General features: G+C 41.4%; 2 protein-coding genes across 4 annotated transcripts in view; one reads left to right on the forward strand and one right to left on the reverse strand.

The window, feature by feature from the left end:
* FAM199X (family with sequence similarity 199, X-linked) overlaps positions 1-26,224 on the forward strand; it is a 65,698-nt gene that overhangs the window by 29,212 nt on the left and 10,262 nt on the right. Inside the window, exons 1-2 of one of the 3 annotated variants that reach the window (XM_035541276.2) lie at positions 51-379; positions 1,210-1,243. In XM_035541276.2, coding sequence (XP_035397169.1) covers positions 1,239-1,243 — 5 coding nt within the window. In that variant the 5' untranslated portion in view covers positions 51-379; positions 1,210-1,238. Of the gene's footprint in view, positions 1-50; positions 380-1,209; positions 1,244-24,472; positions 24,792-26,224 lie in introns of those variants that run through there. The other 2 variants (XM_050713427.1, XM_035541275.2) reach the window with 2 other exon arrangements.
* Positions 6,395-24,474, reverse strand: COMMD5 (COMM domain containing 5). The gene is made up of 7 exons (XM_035541277.2): positions 24,282-24,474; positions 21,843-22,003; positions 20,749-20,777; positions 16,633-16,683; positions 12,349-12,444; positions 10,649-10,724; positions 6,395-6,908 (listed from the first exon to the last, which is right to left on the reverse strand). Exons 1-7 carry the CDS (start codon positions 24,442-24,444, stop codon positions 6,807-6,809), a joined length of 678 nt encoding a protein of 225 aa, XP_035397170.1. The 5' UTR covers positions 24,445-24,474; the 3' UTR covers positions 6,395-6,806.

The raw sequence follows: 26,224 nt of genomic DNA on the forward strand, positions 1-26,224 counted from the left end.
GGCGCCCGCGGGGTGTTATAAAACCGGGCGGTTTTGTAACCGCCGCTGCTGCTGAGGGGAAGGGGGAGCCGCCCGTCTCTGGGCTGTGCCGGCTGCCTGAGGGGGGCTTGAGTCCCTCAGATGGGCTCTGTGTGGTGCCTGAGGGGGAAACGCCCGCTCCAAGGTAGCCCGAGGAACGCCGAGCTTTGTGGTGGCTCCGCTCGGGCTGTGAGGGCACGCGGTGCGTCGCGCTCCTGAGGTGGCGTCGCTCCCCTGAGGTGAATTCAGGGAGCTGGGGGTGTTTGGTCTGCGGAAGAGGAGGCTCGGGGCAGACCTTATTGCTCTCTGCAACTGCCTGAAAGGAAGGTGTGGGGAGCTGGGGGTCAGCCTCTTGTCACAGGTAACTAGTGATGGGACTAGAGGGAATGGCCTCAAGTTGTGCTGGGGAAGTTCAGGTTGGAAATTAGGGGACATTTCTTCTCAAAATGAGTAGTCAGTCATTGGGGTGGGCTGCCCAGGTAGGTGGTGGAGTCACCATCCCTGGGGGGTGTCGGAAAGGGAAGGTTGGATGTGGTGCTTAGGGACATGGTTTAGCAGGTGATGTTGGTAATAGGGTGAAGGTTGGACCAAATGATTTTGAAAGTCTTTTCCAACCTTAATGATTCTGTTTTGATGACAGGTAGCTGTGCTGGTAGGACAAGCAGGCACCACACTGGAGGGAAATGCCAGGTTTGTCTGGTGTTACAGTGGGACATAATGTAGACATGCATCTGGCCATACTGAGTTCTGTGTAAAAAACAATAACAAAACCCATAGCTCTTGGAGTATGTTTCTTTTATTCAAGACCTGCTGCATTGGCTGCTTCAACCTGCACGTACCCAGTGATTTTCATTGTATGAAAGGTTGGCACTTGTTGTGTAACTCCATACAAAACAGAGTGTAAGGAGAAGATGCCCTGCACTGCCATGGAATAGGAGCAGTTGAAATTAGTTGTCTGATTGTTTTTGTTTGCAGTTTTACACAGATTTATGGTCAGAGTTTCTATAAATATCCAGGATGCACATACATACATATATATATATATATATGATCTAAAAATATAGGCCACTTTTCACAATGTCTTAAAATCCCCTGCAGAGTTTGAAATTTCTGAGAATATCCTATTAGTGATACTATTAGCCTCCTCACGAAGCTGAAGAGCTGAATTAATTTCTCATTTCTTACTTACAGAAGTGTCTGGACTCCCCAGCCTGGAGTGTATGAGGTAAGCAGGTATTAAGGGACAAGCCCTGTCCCGAGGGGGTTGAATGGATGGGACAAAAAATAGAAGGAGGGAAAGGTCAACCTGACTTTTGTAAGTCCCTGTTCAGAGAGGATGCTTGAGAAAATTCAGATGAACTTGAAGTGAAAAACTAATTTAAAGCCACTTAAATTCGGGATCTTAAATCTTAATAGCATAGACTCTGCATTAATAATGAGAGCTAGTCTTGTGATGCCTATGTGCTGGCAGTCCTTAAGCTTATACAGAAAGCCAGCCATCAGACCCTGTGGTCATCTTTGATTCCTGCGATGCTAAGACACTCTTGCACCTGCCAAAAATTTGGTTTCTGTCCCTCTGGCTCTTAAAAATATACATATATATATATATATATATATATATTCAAAAGTTGCCAGGTAAGTCCTTTCATTAGAAAAAGTTTAATTGAATAATCACTGGTTTCAGTAGTTCTTTCTCCTGTTGGTTAAATTAGGCAATAATCCAAAGAACAGCACAGCCTGGCATCAAATAATTCAAAGAAAGGGACAACTGAAGTACTTATAGTTTCAGTTAAGCAATGCTTCAGAACAATTAGGAAGAATTGGCATGTGCTCAGAAGTGTGGGTTTTCCCCACCAAACTCAGACTGTCTAATAGGACACAGACATCTTGTTTTCCAACTTCTGTGCAAAAAAACCTTGTGCTATAAAAGAACAAAATCCTTAACAAAAAGAGGAAAAAAAAAAAAGAAAAATGTGTTCTTGAAGTTGATAGTTGTCTCCATTGCAAAACTATAGTCTCGGCAACCCCTCAGTGTGTTATTTTATAACCATAGTCCTGAAAACCACCATGAGTCAAAGCCTATTCAAGCTAGGGAAAGTGACATAACCACTGGTTACCAGTAGCAATGCAATGACAATCTCTCTATCACACATATGCCAACAGTATTTACATGGTTACATAGCAGACACTTTTAAAGAGATAACAATCATGGAATAAAGGGAGGTTTTCTAGCAGCACGTGAATTCAAGATAGGGAATGGAAATAGATTACCACTGAAAATGTAATCAGGATTTGTGCTCTGAAAGGAACTTCCACAGATTCTATTTACAGCATAGGAGAGCGTCCACGGGGCTAGCTGACAGTCTGATCACTTTGGACTAAAATGAGTCTCAAAAAAGCACTGTGCAATGTACCTCTGGGAATTCTCTTACACCAGCAGGGATGTAGCTGAAACATTTCAAGAGAAAAGGGCAGCTGGGGCTTGTAAGCTGTTGCAGTGGTGGAAGCTGTATGCTTATGTGGATCACAGAATCACAGACCAAAGCCAAAAACAGTTAAGACCTTATCATGGATGACTTACGGGCACCAGCTCTATGACTTCTTGGGGAGGAAACCAGCTGGCTCTGCCTCTGCTAGTTCCTGGTGTGCGTGATGTTTGGTAAATGTTAGTACTGTGTGGGGTGTGACAGGTACAGAGTGAACCTTACGCTCGGTAACTTAAAAGTGCTTTAAAGCCAAGATACTACTTCACTTTTCACCAGTACAACTACAAAATGCATGGTTCTGACAACTTGCCCAATTCTGCAAAGACTGCTTTAGCAAAAACAGCTATATAAACTGAACGTACATACTCAATCTGGATAAGCTGTTTTTTTTTTTTTGTTGTTTTTTTTTGGGGGGGTTATATAACATTCTGAAAGCATGGAGTTGTCATACATTCATATATGTGTTCATGGATTTGGAGCAGCAGTGGGTCATGAAGTGTACTTGATTAGAAAGGGGGAAAAAAAGGAAAGCAAACCCTACCTACCTGCATTGTTCATGAGATCAAGAACGGATTTATCCTTTGCTTAAACAGAAGAAGTTAAAGCTAGGAGGTGACTCACTCTGCAAAAGCACATCTCTCTCGTATGATTTTTCTACAAAGGGAGATTTAATTTCTTCCTTTTAATGACAATGAGCACAATACTGATCTTCTTCCAGCAGTTAATGGCTGGCGTAACAGACAGCATGAGAGCATGACTACATTCTTCAGCCTTCTTCGGGAGCTATAATCTGCATCATACTTAGAGACCACAAAACCAGTGAACAATTCTGTTCCTTTCCCCTCATGAACACAACTAACCCAGTCTGAAATACCAACATACTACTCATCCTGACAAAGCTCCTTCTCCACTGGAAGTAGGGATACTAAAAGTCATGTAACAAAGCCCCAGATGGCTTTTTCTACTCAGGTGCCTCACACTAACAGTCCATAGGTGAGAACAGATTTGGACAGATGGCCCATGGAGTTGAGCCAATTAAAACCCGAAGTCAGGAAGCTACACTAACCTACGGTTAGGTAGAGAACAGGAAGTAAAGACGTGGGTTTTTCTGTGTTATTTTGCTCCTGAATCTCTGGACAATTTCTAGCAATTATCTTTAACTCTCCTTGTATGTTCTGCCTACTATGCCTACTCCTCCATGCACTGGGTGTCTCTGTTACCGTACACAAATTATTTACATTGAAAAACAATCAAACTCAAGCTCTGTTTTGACGTTAATCTTGAAAGAAAAGGCATAATGTTCCATATACCATAAAGGAAATGAAAGAAAAGGAGTAATGAGGGAATTTATGTTCACATGTCATGGTTAGAAAACCACTAGGATTAAGACATTCACAAACACATTAGCCAGTTTAAATAAATGCATGGTGCCATCAAATAGAGAAAGCAAGCGTATCATTGGGGTTTATTTTTCAGGGACAAGTACTAGTAGAACCTGTACAAGTCCTTGTTACCTATTGATCTGTGAACATTGTGTAGTAAGAAAGAAGCAGCGCCCTTCTCATGCAAACCTGCCAGCTTCCTAATTGATGACTGACTAGTGATCGGCTTGACAAGACTTTGAGACTCAAAAAGCGAGCATCCCATTCCAGATGTATCTTTCACTGTGTGATATAGAAAGAGGGACTTGCACTGTGTCTCTAACCATAACCAAACCAAGAGTGAGCTGGGTAAAATCAGTTCTGTTCAGACATACACAGACTCTTAGAAGGTTACTTTTATTCTGTATTGAAATGAAAAGATTACAGTCACAAGTTCAATGGAATTCATATTCCAGAGTATTTTAATCCTGAAGCAAGAAGATATTTCAGTGTCAAACAAATATTTAATAAATAACTCACCAATTGGAAGGCTCATTTTATCAAAACTGAGGAACTATCCACCAGCCATTCCCACTAGCCATTTTGGTGAAAACTGAACTGTTTTACTGAAAGGCTTATCTGTCAAAAGCAGAGCCCAAATGAACTCCTTTTGCAAGTAAGAAATAAAACCCCAAGTGTTTAAGCTCCTGTCAGTGTGCACAGTAAACCACCAATAACAGTAACACGATGCTTAATGTGTGGCAACTTGAGACTAAGAGGTCCATCAGCCCTTCCAGAGAACATGCAGAAAACAGTCAGGAAGCCTTTCCATTTCTGGCAAATGCATGCAACTGCTGTTACAGGAGAACCACTGAATGAGTATGTTGTCTAGAAGGTAAGCATATTTATGGATTCTTCTGTGCTGACCAGTGAAAAATGTCTCGAGCAACAGAAGACGTTAGACACCCATGCAGTGTTCCATTTGTCATAAAAGGCTTCACTAATGGTCTCAGATGAGATACCTTTCCAGCTCAAAACCATGTAAAGATAAACATTTAAAAGGGAAAAGTTGTAACAAGGAACATAAGAACAAATGTTTTGCTTCACACTTTGTGATAATGGAATTCCAGTAAGATGAACTAACTTCACAAAGCAAAACGAAAACATCAAATTAATGCAATATACAGTCCTCTTGAAGTTAGAGAAGCTAATTCATTTTTATTTGCTTTGCTGTGAGCTAAACACAATAGTTAATAGTATGGATCAAACCATACTATAAGTTGATGGGTCCCCTACAAATACAGCAAATAGAACATGCAGCTTTTTAACAGTTCAAAATCATGGCTGACCAGGTTATTATTTGAAACTACAGGACACTTTCATGCGTAGGTTTGAAAAGCTTTCTGTCTTGCAGCTATTCAGCTGTCTGTAGATTGGTATGGACTGCCACCAAAGAAGTCTCCTCTTAAAAAGTATGACACTGAAGTCTTATGCCTGTTGTGATTCTTAAAATCCAAGACCAACTCATCCTTTCCTGCACAAACACCTGTTGAAGTGTAAAAGGCCTCCCAGATCCATAATTTTAATTTCAGTAGTTTTCTGCAAGGAAGGAGGGAGATAAAAATGAGTTCTACAATCACACAACACGGGAGGGAGAAGTATGGGTGGCACCACTGAGACAGAAACCCAGCAAGCAGCTAGAGTAAGCCAATGCTTAACATTGGTAGCAGCATACGTGTTCTAAATTACCTCTTGACAGTCAGATAGATCCTGTAGTTGTAGGGACCATCAGCTCTGCTGTGTTTGGCCATTGCTCAGCCTTTGTGTCTTTGCTCCTGGGGGAAAACTTTCAGCCATTGATTCAGGAATGCATCCCTTCTTGGCAAAACCCTTAGGGTCATATTTGTGGTTCCCTTGAGTTTAAATGAGACTTAAAACATATGCTTCAAATTAAGAGAATTCCTCAAAGCTTTGCGCATGGGGCAAAAGAACCTTCAGCCCGTGCTTAACAGTTTTTTTGACTTGGGTGCTTGAATATCCTCATACCTGTCACCTTCATCTCAGTGGCTGTATGCAGCCTCCTCATCCTGTGGTCTGACTTGCACTACTAATGTAGTAGTCAGCTGTAGTGGTCTACCAGGCTGCTGCCTTCTGCTGTTTGCTACCATCTCAGGCCAGAGGTTTCTGCCCTGTAATGAGTCAGATGATTCAGTTCACATTGAACATAGGAAATGCATGAGCTAAGGCAGGCATGTATTCCCACTTAGAGATTACTACTGTTTAGCCCATACTGGTCAACCTGGCAGACTTGGATTGCACCTTTCCACTTCTTCAGTTCCATGGAATTAGTTTTAGAAGTTCAATCCATACTTCTTTCTTGGTCCCCAGGCTTACAATTTTCTTCAAAATTAGCTTTTAAATATCTGTACCTATATCTGAGTCACTTACCAAGAAGGCAGACAGCAATTTTACTTATGCCAAACTCAATCAATTTCACATTTGTTGTATTACGGCACAGCAGTGGGTTGCTTTTTTTTATTTTTATTTTTTTTTTATTTGAGACATTGCAGGGCTTTCTTCTGATACACATTGATGGGGCTTCTGGGAGCAGGCTTTCAAAAACAATTAGAGTGATGAATCATAATCAGGAAGAAATGGTTCTTACATCTATTAAGACAGTTATTTAAAAATGTTTTGATGAATCATGCAAAAATGGTCACAAATAGGATTATACTTTTTCCATCAATATATTTTTTGTTTTTAAGTCTTAAGAAAAGAGCTTGTGCTTTTAACACTTGACTTGAAAAAATATTTACAACAGACATCATAAATGCTACATTGCACTTCAGACAGGCAAAGCGGTGATGGTCCTCTGCTTTACCATTCACAAAATTCACTGAGGGTTTCGGATCTGTTCTGTAAACTCCCGATTTAGAAGTGTTCAGTCCTGGATCTTCAATATGCTTCTTTTCTCCAAATCATTCATTTCCTTCAGTATAAGGGCAACATTGTATCTCAGCTCCTGAAACTTTGCAACTGGCACCTGAAACAGAACACTTAGGTCAGAAAACATGATTCAGGTTAGAAACTTTGCATAGGGCATGCCTATGGATACCGAACGTTCCACAGCAGCAGCCCAATCTCTCAGCTGTTTTTTTTAAAACTTCAGACAAAGGATTTGAGATTAATAAAAATAAGTTAATTCAAATAAATCATCTTTTATAATTCCTCTTTTTATAAAGAGGAGAAGAGCGGAAAAAAATCAAATAACACCTACACAGTACATTTTCTATACTATATGATGTGAGAAAGGAAATACTTAAGAATGTCAACAGATGGCTGCTGGGGTGAAGTAAGAGTCATGGGTTGGACAGAAAGATAAAGAGATCTGGAAGACTGTGTAGTCTACAGAATTCTCAAGCAACAAATTCCAGATATTTTCCTTGAAAAACTTGCAGGAGAAAGGAATCAAGCCTCCAAGCAAGAGAGGGATCCAGCAACGACCTCAAGAGCGAAGAAGACTGTGCACTAATACACATTGCTGAAAGCAGGCAAGGACTACTAGTGGATGAGATTTTTTTTTCATAAGGAAGAGCAATTTGTCATTAAAAAGCTCTTCACCATCAACTTATGGAAGTGGATCAGTGTAATAAAGCAGCACAGAAAGCCATGCACAAAAATCATTTGCTTAGTTAACTAAGGACCTGCCCCAAGTCTCCACTACTGTCAAAGCCAGAGGAGAACAGCAGACCATATACTTTTTAGACTGAAGTGTCAATGAAAGAACTGTTGCCATCAAATTCCTCTTACACTGTGAGGTTAAAATTTTCAAAGTAATTAATTAAATTCAAAATATTTAACCTACACAAACACGTGCTTCTCTGTCACCCTCTCTGCAAAGTTATTTTTACAGCATGGTCACAACCATAATAATTCTGATTATTTGGGTGAATTTCCTTTTGAAATGCTCCAAGAACTATGCGAGGCAATGCTCTGGGTATAAAAATCCAGTTATGTTGTAGTTGCAACTCCCCGATTTTATACTAGATGTTTTCAGATGTGTTGTATCTCAGACTCAACTTCCCTGTTATCCTGATGTGCCAAACTGATGGGGTTTTGTGGGTGCCAACTAGCAGAGAATAGAAGATCAAACTAGATTTAATCTTCCTTGAAGCAACTACTATATAAACATGACTTCCCAAGATGCTTACAGGTCTCAAACACAAATTCTTCGAGCCTGTACTTTTACGTGGGTCTTGATATATCTTCAGTTTGCAAATAGCACATCCAAAACAAGAGGCCTTGAGTTCCAGATTAACTCAGCTAACACTTGCATCAGATGATAAAGACATGAGGTGGTAGAGAGGAGTCAAAAGAATTATAGTGTCACTTATGAGGATATTACCACAAAAAGACTATTTAACTAATGAACATTCAAACTGAACAGTGTGTTTCCTTATCTTGCCACCTAGTCCTGGTTAAAATGTGGTTTTACAAAGGATTAATGGTGACTAACTGCTCAAACACAGAAGAGGCCTTATGGTTGTCTACATTGACTGTAAGTTTACGGTCAGTTTCATAAATTAGGCTATTAAGAAGCTAATGAGATAGTATCTTCAAAAAGAAGACAGCCTTAGACAGCAAAAGCTATGTGCTGCAATTCAGCATTGTAAATGCTGCAAAACTAACTGGACAAGTGGACAGCAGGCATTTGTTTATGCACAAGCTTCCAGGCTAAGGAGATCAGCTTTTCAAAGGCCAAGAGGTAAAATCAGGTTACGGAAGGGCAATGTCTGCTCTCTACGGATCATGCAACAATGGTGCCCATGGTCCTTATTTCATTGGATGAGATTCATCATTTGGAGGAGCGGGAGAAGACAGAAGACTAATGGACTTTCCTTTAACATTTCAAGCCAAATGGATGGAAGTCTATTTAGTGCTTTTAAGACCCTTCTGAGAATACATCTGAGCACAGGCACAGACTGGGGGGACAGATGTACTCACATGGGTACAGTCCCAGGCTGCTCTGCAGAGCACTGGCTAATTTGCTCTACTTTGTCTACACTGAAGGCACAGGGTCCTTCAGTCCTATCTGTGCTACCCACTGTAGCACAGATATCAATTATGTGAGAGGAATCCAGCATCTGATTAACAATTCCCATATGTATCAGGAATGTATAAAATGCATTTTTGACATATATACCACAAAACTTGAAATGCTTTTTAAAAATCTTCATCATCAGAAACTAGTGTGCTTAGAAAAAGGCCGGGAGACCAAACAGTGCAACTTCTCCCAGTGGCATGTGCATTTTAAAATTGTTCATAATGGAATTATCTTCTGGACTTATCATCTTACATAAGCCCTGTTAGTTAACAGGACATTCAGTACATGTTGGAATGAAAGGAAACTGAAGAGGTAAGGACTATGTTTACTTGCATATGGTATCTTGAATCAAAACCCTCAATAAGTCACTAACTTTGGGAAGACCGCTCATCAGATACAGAAATCCTATTTACAGACAGATCTTTGGTATTCAGGTCTAAGCAGCAGCAAAATGCTGATTTTAAGAGGGAGGCATACTATTTGCTATCAGATATCTGTGCTTCTGCACGCACTGGACAGGCACAGCAGCACATCTCCACTGCAGAATAGCTCCAGCACTGTGTCTTCTGTTGACTTAAACAAACAAAACAACAACAAAATCAAACCAGAACAACAACAAAATTTCCCCAAACCAAAATACCCCATGAATCACACCATCAAGACTTGACATTAAAAGGAAACAAAGCCCCAAATCAAAACAGTTAAGAGTACATGCTAGTTTTTATTCTCTTAAGTGAAATTCACCACGCTGTAAAGAGTTAACCTGAAGTCCCTGGCATCACTTAAGTTCCACGGAAGACCTCGGTCAGGGCTACAGGCTGCTCTGAGAAGGACTATCCACAGAGAAGTGAATTTGATCTTCTGTGAAGTGACACCCCAACACTTTGCAATGTAGCACAGAATTTATGCCTTCCTCAACAGCTGTCTTCTGGTGAAACGTAACACTGAAACCAGTCCACCTCTTTCAGCCCTCTGTGCTTTGGTGCTTCCTCCAGACTACTACTAATGCATGAACTGAAGCCAAAATCTTTAGAGTTCAAATGTAACAACGCCTGTTGTGCACTGAAATCCTGCATGCACTACCACGTTATTTATAGAACAAATAGCGTTCCTTTTCAAAGGTTAAAAATATGGAAGGGTTTATGCCATTTTCTGGCAAGCAATTACGTACAGTGTCATAAATGCTGCCACTGACTAATTCTGAGGTAAAAAGCAAAGAAGTTTTTTCACTTTCTAGCAGCAAGATCTGAAGTAAACAAAACTACTTTTGCCACAGAAGAGAATGTTTCACCAGGTAGGAGGTTTAGTAGTGCATCATATATTATATACACTACACAGTAATTTTTCTCCTCTCAAAGCCATCATCAGGTCTGAAGGTTAGAGTTGATATCAAAACTGTAATTTTTAATCAAACCAGGTATTATGCAACAGTGCTTTTCTGTATAACATTCTTCTACCAAATGAATTTGCAGCAAAATGTGAGTAGGAACAAGGTACGAAATGTTTTTAACTGGCATTTGTTTGTGTTGTATGTGGTAACACTGAACATGGAGGAAAGAACAAACCAACCAACGATAATGCATTGTTTACAAAAGCTTTAATGTTTTAAATGGTAATTCAACTTTCTAAAAAGAACTTTAAATGGTTTCTTTTCTATTTATTGTGGCAATCAGACTTACTTCAAAGCGATGAGCTGTCCCATCTGAAAGCTTCATCAGCATTAAAATGGATGGTTGAAGTGCACGGGCCAGTGAACTGAAATTATTTACATTATTAGCACTACAACAATAGACAGCAGCAGCGTGATGAGTATAGCATTGTACGCTAACAATTTAAGATGTTCATACAGGCTTTACATAGAACACATGAGTAATTTCTATTACAGAGTCACGTACCTGGCTGGTTGGAAACTCATAAACACAGACGTCTCTCCAATTTGCCTCAGTATTGAGACCAAAAAAATGTCAATAGTTTAATAATGGCAAGCTTAGGAGCATTTTCATTTTACATAACTGTCAGTTTAGTGGAACTGTGATAGGGATAAGAGCTGACCAAGTACTGCTAGCACTAATGCACACTTTTTTTTGGTGCATTTTCCTATGTTGCATTAACCATTTCCAATCCTTTGTAATTTCAATTGTTGTCTCATTTGGGGAACTAAGTTCTCCCAGTCTCCATCCTAAATTTGTGGGTTGCTCTTTATTTTACTTGATGACCCAAAGAGGGGAAATGAGTCATTCTTGTGCAGCTTCCCATCAACAGATCCTGCCAAAACCTGCTCAGGTACTGACAGGCATTACAGCCAGGAGCCATGCCTCTTCACAGAGGCTGTTGCTGGATGATAAACAAGAATTCCCAAGGGGAGATTGACTGGAAAGGAAAACAAGAGGAAGGAAAATAGAAAAGGATAATGCATTGCTCCTGTGTTGTTTGGAAAGCAATCACAGGATTTGCCTGCAGCTTGCAAGCATTGTGCCTGAGGATTGTTATCTGTACGTTTTGTTCTCTTATAGGTGCAGATTTTTCTGCATCATGATACCTGTGTGGGGCTTACAGCACTGCTCATCTGAGAGTCACTTGAACTAGCAGCTCGTGGCCATCACAATTTCCACTTAAGAGCCTTTTTCCTTGGTTTCAGAAAGACTCTTTGGCTCTAGCCAAAGATCCATCCCCTAGCTGCCTATGCCGTGGCAGATGGCAAGAAGCTGTTCACTGCAGGCACCGACAGGATGATCACAGAGGCCTTTATTCCTGTTTTGTGAAAGGAACTAGCAGGCAGATCGATGACCAATTGCATAACTATGGCAGTGCGACGCTGCTGTTCTGAAGCCTCTCTGTCGAATCTACAGCAGACTCAAGAGTTATGGAAAGTCCTTTTATTTAACGTGTGCTACACACAAATGATAGTCTACTTGAGAACTGAAGAGACAATTTCCGTCCCATACTCCAGTGCAACTGAGAGCTTGGCTGGCTGCTTGAGGCTCAATCCATCTAACTGCTTCCATCATCAGTGAGGACCTGTGGAGTTTTATCAGCTCCATCAAGTTTTAAAATATTGAAACAGAGACTCAAACTTGGAGTTAAATGTTTCTAGCACACAAGTTTTAGAGCTCATAACAAATATGCAGCATCAAAAAATATTAGTAGAAAGTAGAGACAGCAGCATGTTGACAAGTCCGCATAACAGCAATACCCTTTTGTATATAAACTGACTTATACACTGGTCAAAACATTCCCTCCTTATCTTGCCATTTAATGCTACATGCAAATCCCTAACAGCAAGATACATTTTAACACCATTAACATTTTAAGCAGCACAAGAAGTCAGTTTAACCTTGGACAAATCTTTTCTGTGGTCATGCAGAGTTCTCTTTTTTACCTTGTGGATATAGCTACATCCACTCTCCACTTGAAGTCCTGGACATTTGGCAGCCTACTTCCTTGCATCAGAGCTGTGCCTTCAGAAACAGGACGCCTACAGAGTAAATCAGAAACAGGAGACTGCAATGCAAATTCATAAAAGCAACAATACATCTGAAAGTAAAATAAGACTCCCCAGAACAAACCTGTCTAGAGCTTGTTTCTCTTGTCCATATATACTCATGTAGAGAGATAGCACAGAGAGGCTGAGGTTGGAAGGGACCTCTGGAGGTCATCTGGTCTAACCCCCTGCTCAAGCAGAACTACCTACAGCGGGTTGGTCAGAACCACATTCAGACAGATTTTGAGTATCTCCAAGGAGGGAGAATCCACAACCTCTCTGGGCAACCTGTTCCAGTGCTCAGTAACCTGCACGGGTGTCCCAAGAGGTTTGAATGGGTTGAGGTTTTGTGTATTTGAGATGGCTGTGCTCAGAGTACCCATTTTCCTGTGCTTAAATATCGTCACTGTTTTTTTTTTTTTTTTTTTTTTTTAAAAAAAAAAAGAGAGAGAGACAGACAAAGCTACTCTGTGTAATTCCAGTAAACTCAGGTCATTATAGAGTTTAGGAAGAGTCATCATGGTGGCTGGCATATCTATTATTTCAATTCTAATGCAACTCTAAGGGGTATGGAAAGGGATCTGGAAATAAATCTTCATGCAAATCCAGCAGAAACAGAAGACAGATGCCTCAAGCCAGAAAGTTGGAATAAGCTCACTGTGCTCCTTCAGCAGAAAGCATCTAGCATTAGCTAGCAGCAGTGCTTTAAATATGATGATATTAGTGTGTACTCTGAAGCATACCTTAAAAATAAAACCATACAGTGGTTCTTACTAATCCAGGATGCTTTACAAATTCCAAATTCTTCATGTGATGTTCACTGCCAGCCCCAGCACCACCTTCATGACTTTTGTCTAGACTAGTGTTTAAGAAAGCCCAGCCTGCCTTTATTACTCATTGCAGGAAGAATCAGGCTCATTAAGCCTCAGTTTATTTCTGGGAGGAAATACAGTTGACATTGATTAAACTTCAGATGGTTGATAGTCTTTAAAATTTTAATAGCATCTTAAGCTCTGGGTAAGTAAACAAGCCAAATCTGATACAAAGACATAACAACCATCCGTTTTTAGCTATGCATAGAGAAATACCTTCAGACTGAGATCACTCCACTGGTCCTTTAGGGAGCTAGTCTGGACCTGTGTGTTACTTACCAAATAGGTTTATTTTTTTCTTTGCTTTTTTTTTTGGTTAAGCATCCCATGTCTCTGGCAGTTATTTACAGTACATTTCAAAGCTACTCCTACTAAGGGCAGGATAAGAAATGTTACATCCTTTATCCATGGTGCTAGACATAATCTAATTACAGTCTTTACATCAGAAAGGAATCCTCTCTGAACAAACCAAGGACTGTAGGAATGATAGTCTAACATCCCTACTCAGCCTCTTGTGTGCAAATTAGCTGGTGCCTTTAGAAACTGCCAAGAAAGATTAGTGATTTGATAAGGTACAAAACACAGACAGGCTAAAATCCTTCAATACTCTTGCATGTTGCAAAAGCAACATAAGAAAGAATTTATCCTTTTTTTGGGGAGTGCTGGGCAGAAGTGACACACATCCCTAATAGTATGGCAAAGTAACGAGCAGAGAAAAGAGATCAGCTGGTCCTTACTCACTGTACTACTACTAGAAATAGGTCACCACAACTGGGTGCAACCGTCAGGAGCCAGTCTGGAATGGTCATTAGCAGGATTAGACAATAAGAACAGGCCTTTCTCTCAGTGGTGAGTTGCTGCCAGAGTATTGCTTAATTTGGGGACTGCCTAAAAATAGACAGACTGCTGCCGCTTCCTTAAGACATGCTAACTCCCTTCAATGGAGGACAGTCCATTCAGTGCAACACGGGTATTTTGGGCAAAGAACGAGCAGGGATAACAGGAAGGTGTTCTAGTTAGCGGTGATGGGAAAGATCAGCAATGTCCAGACAGAGATGAAATTTCTCAATATTGTTAAAATATGTCAATTCTGTGGCTAAACTGGACTGTACTTCAATACCATTCCCTCAGAAAGAGTCGCAGCTTTTATAGCTCTGTTTCAGCTTCTGTCAGCACCTTTCCAGCTTGGACAGGATCACAACTGAACTGAAAGAATCCTGTAAGGATGACAGAATGCGCATAGTGGCCAGCATACATACAGAAATTGTATAGGCCCTACATCAAGCCATCGGTTTCTAAAAGGAAGAGCAAAATGGAGCAGAAGATACTCAATGGACCTTGTATCCAACACCAAAGAAATATAATTACATTTCAGAAACTCTCTGTGCCAACAGCTGCAATATACTGTCAGCACATAGTGCATAAGACAGAAGTTAGAAAGAGTAAAGCAATATGGATCAATTAGAGAACATCCAAATTACACTTGGGAAGGCTGATATACCTGCTGACAAGAACGTCACCTGCCAAAGGCCGCACTAGAGCAATCGAAGAGGGAACATTAGAGAATTTGGAGCAGCAACAGACCTAACAGTATCAAAACTGAAGAAAAATTTGGGATGGTTTCAGATGCAGGTAACAACGTAGCCTAGCAGGCCACTGAACAGGGAGAAGAGTATAAACTGGTATGTGTCAAACACTGTCAGATGGCATGCAGAATGCCCACTCCTGGTAGAAACTAAAGCTACTCTATTAAAAAAAAGTGCAGTACATTTATTATAAATATTCAAAGAAGGACAAATTATGGCTACGTTTTCCCTTGAAAAAAAAGTTTTAATTTCATGCAGTTCTTTTATGGCATCAAAGTGCCAAGTTTATCTTCCCTTTCAGTCTATATAGTTTGATGGAACTATGGGGACACAGAATTAAGAATGTTAAATTTCTAGCACTTCAGAGTTGTTTAATGAACAAAATGGCAAAAATAGGATAAGATGCCAGGAAAAGTATTAAAAACCTCTGAAATTGATTTTTCTGGGTTATCTAGCTCATGCTGAATTTTTGATCAGATGCTGATCCTTCTCTTACCATCACAATCATATGTATTTACAACTCAATAAGCATATGTATGATTCAGTGCTACATTTAAGATGATAAAAGCAGATCTGTCTAGAAATCAAATCCAAGGTGCTCTTCTCTGGTCTCAAAACACAGAGCAAGATTGTACTGGATAATCACAGCTTTTGAAATGAGAAAAAGCTAATTTTTCCAGCATCGTGATTTCACAGTAGAAAACAGACAATCATGCATGCTTCAAATGACATCTAAATTTATCTTTTCTCCACTGCAAACAATATTTCCACTTTGCAACCATGAATTTTGCATTCTTTAACACCTATAATTCAAACGGAATAGCAGAGAAAAGATGAGAACGCTGTATTTATTTTTACTCCAAGAACCATAACTTTTAAGCCAAGATCTTAAGCAAGGAAATTAAAAATATTTTGAATTTTGGTAGCAGCATTCAGACCCTTGCAAGGCTAACTGAAATCCCACAACTAAAACTATCAGTATTCTGTGCAGAATATGTGAAGCAGCTCTAGGTCAGTGATGCTATGTGCTGAGTGACCTCACCGCTCAAGGAGGAAAGCTTTGCATATGCAAGGAGATGAAGCAGTTTCCACATATAGAAGGAGATAGATATGTTTGAGTAGAGAACCATACAGAGAAAAAAAAAAGGAAGTCCTAAAAGGAACAGCAGAGAAAGCCTTTTAAAAAACTTTTTGATTAGTACACCCTCTGGAGCTAATGAGGTATATTGCTTGGTGAATGAATAACAGCTAGCAGAGCAGTTGCTACCTCATATGTATCATCAAGGCACCCAGTATGAATTCAGCTGTACGTTATCACTTGATTAAATGCTATCTGAGAAAGCTTCCACAAGCCACAGCATGTAAAAGGCTGTGTGTAGCTTTCCTGTCAACAAGGCAAGTCTTTCACTTTTGCTCTAACTTGCAATGATAATGATGATAAAAACACTTAATTCTGCATTGCACTTTTCATCTGTAGGTATTGATGCACCTTACAGAGGATATAGAATATTACAAAAATTGACTGGCAATGATCACAGAAAAAATTGAAAAATGCTATGAAAGCTATTTACTGCTACACATGATGGACAGAAGTTTATACTGAACCAAAATAATGGGGCAAATCTTGTTCTCATGCATTTAGAGAATTTTGCTGTTTCTTCAGTAGGTCTGGGACTTGGTCAGCCAGCAGGGTTGCACAATGCATGATACATGAAAATACTAACCTGTTACCAAAGACAATACTGGAAAAGTCCGTGATGAAATCTTCTGGTATCCTTAAAGAAAACAGCAATACAGAACAGTTAAGTGTTTTGTAACCACAAATAAATGGGCTTAGCTACAAAATAACTATTGCAGAACACAAATACAGTGTCAACATTTTCCATCTTCCATTGCTTAAAATTGCCATCAGCTCTTACGTAAGCACTTCAGTATTGATTCAGTCTAGGCTCTCGGAATAACAGCCACTGTTTTTAAAAGAACCCTAAAAGCTGTACTGCATCCTCCTGTCCTACAAAAAATTGTAACAATGAGTTTCAAAAGAACCCCGTATTTGCCTAACTTTTCTCACTAAAGAAAAGTTTTGCTGATCGCTCTGACAAGTGCAGAAGGCAGACCATCAAGGAATGCTTTAAGAAATCCCAAACCTAAACATTTCATTTCACTTTCACCTTGAAGTATAATGGAAACAAGACAGAATTACTTGCTTACTCGAAAGTAAAAACAGGGGTCCTTGTAGCTAAGAGCACTTACAAAAGGAGTATATTTAACATGGGGAAGACAAGCATAAATTTATTGGGACTACGAGAATGAGTTGAATACAATAATTCACACTCCATCTGCCTTTTGCCTCTCCACTACTTCACCATTCCCCTGATGCTGCTGCTGCTTTACAAACAAGCTGCTGTTGATTTTCAGTTCAATGTATCAGGCCATGAACTGCAAAGACTGCAGAGCAAACACTATCCATTCAGCTGCCTTTGCCACAGGGACAGTAACCTCCTACAGTGAAGCAAGTTGAACAAGTGGAAGAAGTAACCGCTCCAGCTGCCACACTTAAATCCAACATTCAACATGAATCAGTGCCCTGAGACATTACTCACCAGTCCCTTGAGATACACAGCAGTCTATCAAAGACAATCAAAGCAAACAAAGAAGTTACCTGTCCTAAAGGGTTTATAGTGTCTAACGATGGGAAAAAAATCAACTCATCAACTCACACAGTGGGAAAATGAAATGGCAGTTATTAGAGTTTGAATCCTTAAAGGAAGAAGTGGGGTTAAAACATGTTTTTAAATGGTACTTGGATAAAACTGCGTGGAGTAGTATTAGTAAGCTAGTTATCTGAGGCAAGCTGGAAATTGAGGAGGAGGGACTAGGCAGTGATTTTCAGCTGCAGGTGTCTTTCAGAACAGAAGAGACAAGACAACTTCTGCAAACATTACCTATACTATCTGTGCAAACATATCATTAATCCATGCTGATGATGACCAAATAGCCTCCGTATGTAGTGGCATAGCTGGAGAAAGGGGGTTGTAATATGATTATTATGATAACTATCACAACACTTACTTGAATGTAAGAGCACATGTTACTAAAATAGAAGCATTAACGCTACCTATGAGCTTGCATTATTTTTGCTATGCAGTTAGTGATTTTGCTGCAAATTCTGTTCCTGGCTCAAGCAGCTTACACTAGACCAGTCACACACTAAGCAGATCAGACACAGAACATGGCACAGCTCAGGCCTGAGCTACAGGTGGTAAGCAGTTTTCAAAGAAACATTCTGAGGATGGGACTCAAAGGGCAAGGAAGAAGGTGGAAGGATGTCTCAATCCCACGTTACTGGCCTGAGCCATAAAGTTATCAAATATACATCAAATATATAGAATATATATATATACACAAATATATATATCAAATATATAGAAGGGAAGGAGAAATATATATCAAATATTTCAAAATTACCAAATTATATCAAAATTACCAAATTATATCAAAAATATAGAAGGGAAGGAGAAAATAGCACCCACAATTTAGTGTGATTTTTATTCTCACTGACTGAGCCAGCCAGTCAAGCCAAAAAAAATATGGGATATGGGATGACAACCCTGTGAAACCAGTAGCACAGATCTAATTAATCACAAGTGGGCATGTCTCCCAGCCTCAGTCTCCGACAAAACTAGAAGCCAAGACCAGCTGCATCACCAGGAAATTGAGAATTACAAGACTTTATGTGCATGGAACTAGGCCAATCTTCAGCTTCACTGAAAGGAACAAAACAGAAACTGAACAGGAACACTGAAAGGAACAAAACAGAATGCATGAGAAGTTAAAACAGGTAACCTGGCTAAGATCTCAATCCTCTTAAAAGAAGATATGACCAAAGAAAAAAAAAGGAAAAAAGCAAAATTTCTGCCTTAAAATGCAAAATACCTGTCCAAACACTTGGTACCAATAATGCCAAGACATTGCTGTTCAACTGATTACACGTGTTCTTTGTGCACATGATCACAGGATGACCCACAGGAGTCAATGCAGAAGGATAAATGTCTCAATGTAATTAGTAGGTGCCTTAAATCATGCAGGTATTTCACCACCAGACCCGACTGCATTGGGAAACTAGGAAATGACATTTCCCATAGGAATCGAAGGTGCTAACAAATTTACTAAGTACCATAACTTGGGAGTAGAATGAGCTATTTACTCTTCTAAAAGTTTATCCACAAAGCGAGGAAAGCTACTCACAAGAAAAAAAGAATGTCAGAGTTAGAAGTTTGGAAGAATCCAAATAACCTCTGAGAATCATGGGAGCATATGAGCAACAATGAGCAGCACATAAAACATGTGAGTGCAAGCAGCACAAATACAGTTACCTGAATATTGTTGCTATGTCAGTCACATTAACCAGATCAACAAAATACACAAGATTTAGCAAGATAACGAGAAAGAAAAGATCATTCAGACCAAAAAGCATCTTCATATGGCCATGAATAGTCCATAAAGTAAGAAAAGCAAACAAATACAAAAGTGTAAGGCATTAAAGTGTGGTCAGCTGACAAGGACAGTAGCCTGGGAGCCTGTATTTCTGGACACAGTGTACACAGCCAGCCCAGCCAGTGACTTCTGACACTCCTGTATACCTACTTTCTCTACTGTTCAGTAGAAGAATATTCACCCACCCCCAAAGAACTCAGCACAGAGATTTTAGAGTTCTTCATTATTCCTTAACCACACTGAATGCATTCTGTGTGCACCTCAGAATACACCAACTCCCACTGGGTCAAAAGAAAGTCATCAGTTTCTTACTGACCTGCTTTAACCTGGGTGTGAACTCTGTAACATACCAGAGGAAGCAGCTTGCATTTCAGCTCACAAGACGAAAGGACAGACTCTAGCACTGAGCTGCAGACAAAATTATATCAACAAGCAAGGCACCTTTCACCATGGCCTCAATTACACCTCTCACCAATTAGACACTGATTACATCCATCAAATTTTTACAACCTTAAGTTGCTCATAAAGCAACTTACGCTTATGATTCTGCAGAACAGAGTCTGAGGAGGAAGCTGATTTGCAGGATAATGGACAAATAAGGAGAAAAGAAAGAATTAGAAACATAGCTGTATCTCCTAGGTAGCGATCAGAATGCAAAAAATTGCAGGAAGTTAACATTTTAAAACATTTGGGCCTTGGTGCACAAGTTTCTCTATAGATGAAAACATCAACTGCTGTTATTCTCTTGTTACCACTGGATAGGGAAATCTGGGAAAATCCTATAAAGATTATTAGTATCTGATGTCTGGTTTTTAGGATATGTACTTCTATTCAGAGATACTCCGAACAGACTCTGTAGTCACTGTAACAAATGTTATGCTTTGAGGGGTAATTGGAAGGAGAGATCATAGCTGAACAAGGTGGTAGGATTTCATGAGGGTTATATCATTGGCCTTTCAAAGAAGAAAAAAAAGTAGGGCAGTTTCTTAGCTTCTGAAATGTTATCGCTGTCTTAACCAAACACGTTAAAACATATTGCAGGGCAAGGTGGGGATGGCAAAGAGAAGGTCACTCACATTTGCATAACCTACATTACAGGCTAAATTAGACCAATCTCCCCAGCATGTGAAATTTACTGCTCATGCTCAGTGCTAAATCAAGTCTTACACAACACCTGTTTTTTTCCTTTGGCTTCATGTGACATTTGGCAACAGATGTATTGTGTGTTATTTACAGGTAATTTCTATACCAAGTTTGTTGTGTAAAAAAGTTGATTTAGGGTAGCAGTTACATAAAAGTTGTGAAAAAAAAAAAAAAAAAAAACATGGAAAAAACAGGCATACCTGAGCTCCTTTAGGTCTTCCTTAAAAACCTAGAAAGACAAGGAAGGTAAAATTTTACAGGATGTAGTCATGACAGCCGATTTCTTATCAACTGAATTAATATTAGTTACTTGCTTGGTATTTCTCACCCAAAAGTTTTGTCTCAAGTGCCAGTAGTTTTGAAATGACAGATTACATTTTGAGAAGAATTTCCAAAAGTGTTCAATTAAGTTGTGAGAAATTAATTTTAAAGGCCTAAATCTCTTGGAAAGCTTTATTTTTTAAAGCAGCATCCCTACCATTCTTTTACGTAGCTATCCAGAACATATTTTTTTCTTTAGAATAGTTATGTGACCTTATTCTCATGCGTGCTTTGCAGTAACTTGTTTAAACTATGACAACAGGAACGAAGTGGCAAAAGATATGCTCTACATATTAAAAGCACACTTTCACTAGGTTTCCTGCAAATTTTGAGTTATGAAAACAATCTCTTAAACTAGAGAGAGGTGTCAGGAGTGGCTCATCCGCATAAAAATAAAATGAGAAAAGAAAAAGTGTAAGGTAAGGTAACAAAAAAGCAAAGAAAATAGCTATGAAGAAGGAATAGAGGTTGGGACCACAGCAGGTGTATGCATATTTACAAAGAACACCCATAGCTTAAACAGCAGTAGCACTTTCTCCCAGTTCCCACTATGTTGTTCTGGCCATAGCGCACACCTTCCTCTACAGCAGAATTACGAAGACAGACAATTTCTCATATTTGTCTGTAAGTGTAAACAAAATGTGTGAACACACAGGGTAGGAGAGAGAGTTAATGCCAGCGAAATGACATTTTGCAGTGGTTTCTTTTGGGGTTTTAATTTAAGAGTGAAAATAAACATGCACAGTAAACAAGATGCTGCAGCAGAGAAAGATAGAAGAATCTCTTTCCCAGAGCCTAAATAATTTTTTTCTGTAAATCTACACAACAAGAAAAATAATAACTTTACATTTCTAGCAGTTTCTTTTGACTGCTCTAACTTGGATCAACACTTCTGTGTGGAGCTCCCCGCCCTGGCAAACAGGGCTTAGACAGTAATTCATACAACTTCAACTTATCGAGGCCCAGAACTTACTTCTTGTTTGAAAGTCGATAAGGGGAGTCTCAGAGCTTCTCGGAGAAGGGTATACATGCCAGAAATGAGGAAAGCAAGCTGCTCTTCTGAGAGACTAGTGCTTTCTGCAATCAGCTTGACAGATTCTTTGCAGTCTTTTCCTTCCAATGCATTAACAGTGACTGTGAATAAGAAAGCAATGCAAGATCCCTTTAGAAAGAGGAAGCCCCAGAGATTGCAAACATTAACACAAGCACATCTATGATCGTACTTGACTCAGCGTGCTGACATTTTTCCTGGTATCAAACTCTCAAACTGTAAATACATCTGATCATCCTCCACCAAAGGTCAGTCTCGCAACACTTTACCAAGAGAACTTTAACATACTGAGCCTTTGCATTTTAAAATTGGAGATGATTTCACTGTGGAATTTGGTTCCAATGGGATAATGGAAAAAAAAAAAGTTCATTGCTCATGAGTTCAAATCTGATATGAGCTTCTATCATCAACATTGTTCACATCCAGTCTGCTTACAGCTTAACAGTTCTGATACCGAAGAAAGCACTAGCGAGTAAACAGTTCAACACTGTTCTCCAACATCTCACACAATTTGTCCTGCAATATCAGCAAAGACTAAGGATTAAATGAGCAAGAACGCAAAACTAAACCTTCGAGTCTTATAGTTCGCACAACTGCCGATTAATACAAGCTTTGAAGGAAATGACTGTTAACACACACAGCAATATTACACACTTGAAACTGCTGTGGGTTTATCTCAGTCTTCAGCACTCAGTTATTCATTGTTTTTCCGTATACAAATTGGCTTATACAAACAACAAATTTCTGTTGTCACGTCAGCCTCTGTCCTGCACTCTGATCAGTCTCGAAGGACTGCTGGAGCCACAGGAAGCCCCATGGTGGATTAAAAAAAAGATTGCTGACACAATCCCATTGCAGGATCGAGGAATTAGAGTAGTCTTTTATAATGTGCCATATTTAGTGCTGTGAATAAAACATAGAAAGTTAAAAATGGCCAGCAAGTCTTACCAAAAGCCAAGACTAAGAGAGTAGTTTAATAATATGGTTAAAAAAAAGTTTTAAACTATCAGCCTTCCTTTTGATATTGGGTGGGTTCCACTGACTGCTGTCTTCTGATTCTGGACAAATTTTATTTGCTTTTCACATTCTTACATGCACATCAAATTCAGTGATGAGTCCTGGATCACTCATGTGGCTGGCTGAATGTGTATGGCACGATCTGCAGCGCAGACTTCGCAGTGATTAGCCAGGATGGACAAGGTGCTAGCACCAAGCTTTCCCCACTGTCTGGAAAAGGCTCTGCTCTAAGACAAAGGAACTGCCTTTGAAAAAAAGGAAGAAGATTCAATTCACCGGAAAAGCCAAACACAGATCACCACTGAGGCCTGTTCACTAGATCATGCGCAGAGCACTTCGTCCCAACGGAGTCTCTCTGCTGAGAGTCACTTGCTCCTACAGGATGCCTGCAGTCACAAACTTGCAGTTTAGCACTGCCTACAATACTGGATTACCTACAGATACTGGTATATGCAGTTTTTGTGTCTTTAAATGAGTGGGCATATGAAACAGCATTTAATTTTTTTATATTAGTTATTCAGTGATAAAAGTGACTCCAACAACCTCAGAAAGACAACTTGGTGCGAGTGCCAGAGCAATGTGGACATTGCTGAAATCCGTCATGTCTTCATACACTACCCATCCTTCAAAGGGAACACTGCTGTGTCCTGCAAGCTGTGAATCACAGCCCAGCGAGAGCAGAAGACGCGTGGATGCTTCCGCCAGCTCTGCAGTGCCCTGGGAGCCCATCTCCGGGCACTTTGGTCAATCTGTACGGCAACGTGTACACGCCCTAGCTTCGGTTTTGAAGGGCTGTGTGCTCCCCCTAGGGTAGGAAGCATTCACTGCACACCTCAGGGGGGTGACAATTGGCTGAAACCCACGCCGGGGCTTAGGGGACGGTCAGGTTTCCTAGCATCTGTTTCGGCCTCCATCCTCCCCGCACTGGACAACAAATACGGTTCCACATCTGTATTTACTTTTGTCCCAAATGCCCCTGCCTATGTGTAGCTTTACTGCTTTATGTTGTTATAGGGAGCATCCAGGGTTTCCTGCATCCAGGATTTCCTTTGCTTACACGGCGCAGCAACGCTTTTTAGAGACAAATCTTTTTAAAAAAAAACTACCAAATGTCTTGAGCCCTTTATTGACTCAAATGATGAAAAAGCCCGAAAGTTAGCAGAAGGAACGCGCACAGAGGGGTCGCAGCCCCGCACCACGCCGTGCAGCCTGCAGCCGCTGCTCTCCCCTCAGCAAGCCCCAACAAGCCCGTTCTCTTGCTCCCGTCAGCTTTTCCGATCAGCCCGCGATTACTTGGCAGGGACAGCAACAGGAGAGCTGCGGTCCCCCCCGGCCCGGCCGTACCTCTGAGGAGGCGGCGGAAGGTCTCGTGGCCCACCTCCTGCACGCCCCGCGCCATCGCCTCCACCTCAGCGGGCACCCGCGGCCCCAGGAAGCCGCCGCCGCCGCGTCCCTCGCCGTGAGCGTGGGCCGCGCCCGCCGCCTTCCCCGCCGCCACCGCCGCCATGGCAGCGCCGCCCCGTGAGGGGGCCTCCGCCGCGGCAGGGGGCGCAGCCGCCGCCGGAAGGAGCCCGCCGCCTCCTGCCCCGCTCCCTCCATGGCGGCGCCTGCGGCTCGGCCGCTCGGAGCGTGAGGCGATCCCCCCGCTCCTTCTCCCGCCGCCGCCATGACCGAGGAGCCGTACGAGAAGTTCCTGGCCCCCGACGAGCCGTGCCCGCTCCTCTCGCACCAGCACCCGCCGCGCGGCGGCAGCTGGAGCCTGAGCGAGGAGGGCTGCCTGGACGTCAGCGACTTCGGCTGCCAGCTCTCGTCCTGCCACCGCACCGACCCGCTGCGCCGCTTCCACTCCAACAGGTCGGCGGCTGCCGCGGGGGGGAGGCTCCCGGACGCCGTCCCGAGGGCTGGGGGACGGGGGGGGAAGGCACCGGGGGCGCCCAGCGAGCCGCCGGGGGTTGGGGTGAGACAGGCGGCCTGGGACTGCGGCGGCTCCCGCAGGAGCCTTTCGGTCCCATGCTGCTAATTAGGGGCAAATCGACGGGCTGTAATTTGTGGGGAAGGCCTACAAGGAAAATGCTGGTGCAGCTCTGCAAAGAAATGCCGGGTGTGCTTGTAAAATAAAAACCAAACAGGCCTGCTTGCCAAGGATCCTGGTTCTCCTTCCGTATACGCACACAGCCAAGCCTCAGTGTAGCCATAGCTTTTATGAGAGCAGCGTGTGAGGCCTCAGCATTCAGCACGTGTACGTATGGGTTTAGTTCCTGTTCCAGAGTTGCAAAATACTTTTATGGGTTATTGGTGTTCCTACTGCACCATGATGGAGAGTGAGTAATGAGGTAGTCTCCCAGCTGAATTTGTGTGAAATGATGGAAATTACACTTCAAAAGTGTTCTTCAGTGCTCTTAACTGTAGGTTAAGTGGTTTGACGTGAGAAGCATTGATCAGATACAATATGCTATCATCATCTAGTTCATGTATCCTAAGACCAGATAGTGTCAGGAAGAGTAAGATGCTTGGTATTCGCAGGGTGTCTGTAAGACTGATTAAATGCAAATGTGGGGAGTATCGCGCATTTGTCTCATATGTTTCCCTTCATGCAGTCTTCGCCTTCTGAGTGTTTTCTTCAGGCTTGCTCATTTTACAAACCCAGGTACTGAAGGCACCTCGGGAGGGTATTTAATTTCCTTGGGCACCCCCACCCAGACTCACACTGATTTAGCTGTTGCAGATGCAGTGCACAATCTTCAGTTCTCACGAAGGCTTTCCATTTTTTCAAGTTGCAAGTAACTGTAATGCAGTCCTCACCTCTTTCTAACCCAGTTCATCCCAGCAAGTACAGCAGGCTCTATGAGGAGGGGGCTGACTGCCTCCAGCTGCAGTGGTGCTACGAACCTGGTGTATCTGCACGCGGTTGGCGTTAGAGTCTCGGAACCTCACCCTGTGTTTTGACATGTCTAGAAGCTTTGTCTGCTCTACCTATCCTTTCATCAATACTTCATGAATATTGGAGCTGGAGTAATGCTCAGAATCATGCTGTGTCACCTCTTGTATTCTGTATACCAACTGACTGCCCTGCCCACAGAAGTCTGCGCTACTAAAACATAGCACATGGTTAAGGGGTGCAGAAAAGGAGAGCAGGACCTCATCAGTCTGCTAAAAGAAAAGCTTCTGAGGTGTCTTTAAATTGGATAAATTCACTGCTGGCCAGATAGATGTGGGAGTGAGTCCACCACAAACAGCCAGCCAGGTGTGCAGCTAAATAACAATGGTGAGGACCTGCCTTTCTCATT

This window comes from Cygnus atratus, chromosome 13 (genome assembly GCF_013377495.2).
Source record: "Cygnus atratus isolate AKBS03 ecotype Queensland, Australia chromosome 13, CAtr_DNAZoo_HiC_assembly, whole genome shotgun sequence".
Lineage (NCBI taxonomy): Eukaryota > Metazoa > Chordata > Aves > Anseriformes > Anatidae > Cygnus > Cygnus atratus.